At 54.2% G+C, this 4,502-nt stretch overlaps 1 protein-coding gene across 1 annotated transcript in view; it reads right to left on the bottom strand.

Annotated features, from left to right (window-relative positions):
* Positions 1–1,036: 1,036 nt before the first annotated feature.
* Positions 1,037–4,502, bottom strand: part of LOC130588062 (serine--tRNA ligase, mitochondrial-like) — a 5,741-nt gene continuing 2,275 nt past the window's right edge. The window contains exons 2-7 of the mRNA XM_057389019.1: positions 3,726–3,821; positions 1,961–1,990; positions 1,737–1,877; positions 1,595–1,649; positions 1,248–1,337; positions 1,037–1,062 (exon numbers count right to left, since the gene is read on the bottom strand). Coding sequence (XP_057245002.1) covers positions 1,037–1,062; positions 1,248–1,337; positions 1,595–1,649; positions 1,737–1,877; positions 1,961–1,990; positions 3,726–3,821 — 438 coding nt within the window. The remainder of the gene's footprint in view (positions 1,063–1,247; positions 1,338–1,594; positions 1,650–1,736; positions 1,878–1,960; positions 1,991–3,725; positions 3,822–4,502) is intronic.

The raw sequence follows: 4,502 nt of genomic DNA, 5'->3' as shown, positions 1-4,502 counted from the left end.
GTGTGACATCCATGTGACATCTGTGTGACACCCCACCCCACACAGTGTGTGACATCCATGTGACATCTGTGTGACATCCCACCCCCACCCCCGCACAGGTGTGTGACATCCATGTGACACCCCACCCCACACAGTGTGTGACATCCATGTGACAGGTGTGTGACAGGTATGTGTGTGACACCCCACCCCTACCCCACCCAGGTGTGTGACATCAGTGTGACATCCACGTGACATCTGTGTGACACCCCACCCCACACAGTGTGTGACATCCATGTGACAGATATGTAACAGATATGTGTGTGATACCCCACCCCTACCCCACCCAGGTGTGTGACATCAGTGTGACATCCATGTGACATCTGTGTGACACCCCACCCCACACAGTGTATGACAGGTGTGTGACATCCATGTGACACCCCACCCATCCAGGTGTGTGACATCCATGTGACAGGTGTGTGACATCCCACCCCACAGTGTGTGACATCCGTGTGACACCCCACCCCACACAGTGGGCGACATCTGTGTGACATCTGTGTGACATCCCACCCCCACAGTATGTGACATACGTGTGACAGCCCACCCTGCACATGTGTGTGACATCCATGTGACAGCCCACCCACACAGGTGTGTGACAGGTATATGATATTCGTGTGACATCCGTGACACCCCACCCTGCACACGTGTGTGACATCATGTGACACCCCACCCTGTACACGTGTGTGACATCTGTGTGACACCCCACCCCACCCAGGTGTGTGACAGGTGTGTGACAGGTGTGTGACACCCCACCCCACACAGTGTGTGACATCCATGTGACACACGTGCCCCCCCCAGGTGTGTGACAGGCGTGTGTGTGACACCCCACCACAGTGTATGACAGGTGTATGACATCCGTGTGACATTCGTGTGACACCCCACCCCACAGTGTGTGACATCTGTGTGACATCTGTGTGACAGGTGTGACACCCCACACAGTGCGTGACATCCATGTGACACCCCACCCTGCACACGTGTGTGACATCCGTGTGACACCCACCTATGTGTGTGACAGGCATGTGACATCTGTGTGACAGGCGTGACACCCCACACAGTGCGTGACATCTGTCTGACACCCCACCCTGGACACGTGTGTGACATCCGTGTGACACCCCACCCTGCACACGTGTGTGACATCCATGTGACACCCCACCCCTGTACACATGTGTGACATCCATGTGACACCCACCCCACCCAGGTGTGTGACAGGCGTGTCCCCTCTCCTGGTGTCACCCACCTTTGCCGGATGATGTCCAGCCCCTCGCCCAGCTCCAGGTGTCCCTTTGGTTTAAAATCAAACACTGCAGAGGTGAAAAAACACGAACCTTCATCACCTTCATCATCCCAGATCCTCCAAACCACCCCCAAATCCTCCAGAATCCTTTACCCCCCCAAACCTGATCCCCCTCCCCAAATTCCTTCATTTTTTCCCAAAAAAAAACTCATTTCCTCCTCCCTTCCACCAAAACCTTCCTCAAAATCTCCCAAAAGATTCCCTATGTTATTTCCTTAAAAAATAAGAATCTTATTTCCTTATTTCCTTAAAAAAAAACCTTACCTGGTTTTTCCCCAACCACCTCGAGCAGCCGGGCCTGACTTTGATCCCCAACGGGCTGGGGGAGAAAAGGGAGAATTTTGGGGGATTTCACCAGAACTGGGTGAATTTTATCATTTTTGGGGAGGTTTTTTGGGGGTCTCACCACATCAGGATGGGTTCTGTTTGGCAGCTGCAAAGCTCTCAGGTAAAATTTCTCTTCCAGTTCGGATTCTTCGGTCTCGAGCGCCCGGAGTTGCCCCCGGAGATTTCGGCCCCGTTCCCTCAGCGCTGCCAATTCTGGGAGCTGATGGGAGGTTTCTGTTGAGGAGATTTTGGGGGGTCCAGGAACCCCCTCCGAGGACCCCCAACCCAAATTTCGAGTCGTACCGTCTCAGCTGATGCCTTGTCATGGGTGGCCTGGGGGGAAAAAAATTTAAAAAAAAGGGGTCAGGGGGTCCTGGGGAGTTTGAGGGGAAGAAAAGGGGTCGGGTGGGGGATCTTGGAGTGGTTTGAGGGAAAAGGAAGGGGGTCCAGAGGGGATTTTGGGGGTCCCAGGGGGAGTTGAGGGGTTTGAGGGGGAATTAATGATGGAGTGAGGTGCTGGAAAGAGTTCCAAAGGGAACTGAGAAATCCTGAGGGGTTTGAGGGGGAATTAATGATGGAGGATGGACCTGTGAGAGGGTTCCAAGGGAGACTGAGGAATCCTGAGGAGTTTGAGGGGGAATTAATGATGGATGAAGGTCCTGGGAGAGAGTTCCAAGGGGAACTGAGGAATTCTGAGGAGTTTGAGGGGAATTAATGATGGAGAGAGGTCCTGGGAGAGGGTTCCAAGGGGAACTGAGGAATCCTGAGGGGTTTGAGGGGGAATTAATGATGGAGTGAGGTCCTGGGAGAGGCCTCCAAGGGAAACTGAGGAATCCTGAGGGGTTTCAGGGGGAATTAATGATGGAGGGAGGTCCTGGGAGAGGGTTCCAAGGGAACTGAGGAATCCTGAGGGGTTTGAGGGGAATTAATGATTGAGGGGGGTCCTGTGAGGGGTTTTCAAGGGGAACTGAGGAATTCTGAGGGGTTTGAGGGGGAATTAATGATTGAGGGGGGTCCTGTGAGAGGGTTCCAAAGGTGACTGAGGAATCCTGAGGGGTTTGAGGGGGAATTAATGATTGGGGGGATGAGTCCTGGGGGAAACTGAGAGTTCCAAGGGGAACTGAGGAATTCTGAGGGGTTTGAGGGGGAATTAATGATGGATGAAGGTCCTGGGAGAGAGTTCCAAGGGGAACTGAGGAATCCTGAGGGGTTTGAGGGGGAATTAATGATGGATGAAGGTCCTGGGAGAGGGTTCCAAGGGGAACTGAGGAATTCTGAGGAGTTTGAGGGGGAATTAATGATTGAGGGGGGTCCTGTGAGAGGGTTCAAATGGAAATGAGGAATCCTGAGGGGTTTGAGGGGGAATTAATGATGGAGGGTGGACCTGGGAGAGGGTTCCAAGGGGAACTGAGGAATTCTGAGGGGTTTGAGGTGGAATTAACGACTGGGAGGACAGGTCTTGAGGGAAACTGAGGGTTCCAAGGGAAACTGAGGAATTCTGAGGGGGAATTAATGATTGGGGGGATGAGTCCTGGGGGAAACTGAGGGTTCCAAGGGAAACTGAGGAATTCTGAGGGGGAATGAATGATTGGGGGGATGAGTCCTGGGGGAAACTGAGGGTTCCAAGGGAAACTGAGGAATGCTGAGGGGTTTGAGGGGAAATTAATGATTGAGGGGGCGCCTATGAGAGACTTCCAAGGAGAAATGAGGGATCCTGAGAGGTTTGAGGGGGAATTAATGACTGAGAGGACAGGTCTTGAGGGAAACTGAGTGTTCCAAGGGAAACTGAGGAATTCTGAGGGGTTTGAGGGGGAATTAATGATTGAGGGTGGCCCTGTGAGAGGGTTCCAAGGGAAACTGAGGAATTCTGAGGGGGAATTAATGATTGGGGGGATGAGTCCTGGGGGAAACTGAGGGTTCCAAGGGAGACTGAGAAATTCTGAGGGGTTTGAGGGAGAATTAATGAGTGGGAGGACAGGTCTTGAGGGAAACTGAGCCTTCCAATGGAAACTCAGAAGGATGTGGGGGCTTCCGGGCAGATTCTCGTGGGGATTCCGGAGGGTCTCACCATGATCTCGCGGACCCCCTGAGCCACGAGACCCTTCTCAGCCTCCAGCCGGGCGATCCCATCCCGCACCTGCCGCAGCCGCGACCACATCCGCACCTGAGGGCGGCCATCGCCGTCACTGTGGCGCTCCGTCCCCTCACGGATAAGCCACGCCCCTAAACCCTCAAACCACGCCCCTGAACCCTCAAGCCACGCCCCTAAACCCTCAAACAACGCCCCTAAACCCTCAAGCCACGCCCCTAAACCCTCAAGCCACGCTCCTAAACCCTCAAACCACGCCCCAAAACCCTCAAGCCACGCCCCTGAACCATCAAGCCACGCCCCTAAACCCTCAAACCACGTCCCTAACCCCTCAAACCACGCCCCTAAACCAGCAAGTCACGCCCCTGAACCATCAAGCCACGCCCCTAAACCCTCAAGCCACGCCCCAAAATCATCAAACAACGCCCCTAAACCCTCAAACCACGCCCCTAAACCCTCAAGCCACGCCCCTAAACCCGCAAATCACGCCCCTAACCCCTCAAACCACGCCCCTAAACCCTCAAGCCACGCCCCAAAATCATCAAACAACGCCCCTAAACCATCAAGCCACGCCCCTAAACCCTCAAGCCACGCCCCAAAATCATCAAACAACGCCCCTAAACCCTCAGACCACGCCCCGAAAACTTCAAGCCACGCCCCTAAACCCTCAAGCCACGCCCCTGAACCCTCAAGCCACGCCCCTAAACCCTCAAACCACGTCCCTAACCCCTCAAACCACGCCCCTAAACCAGCAAG

The sequence above is a fragment of the Malurus melanocephalus genome, unplaced genomic scaffold (genome assembly GCF_030028575.1).
Source record: "Malurus melanocephalus ecotype Western Australia unplaced genomic scaffold, MMel_1.1 scaffold_3231, whole genome shotgun sequence".
Taxonomy (NCBI): Eukaryota; Metazoa; Chordata; class Aves; order Passeriformes; family Maluridae; genus Malurus; species Malurus melanocephalus.
This window is presented reverse-complemented; position numbering and strand designations above follow the sequence as displayed.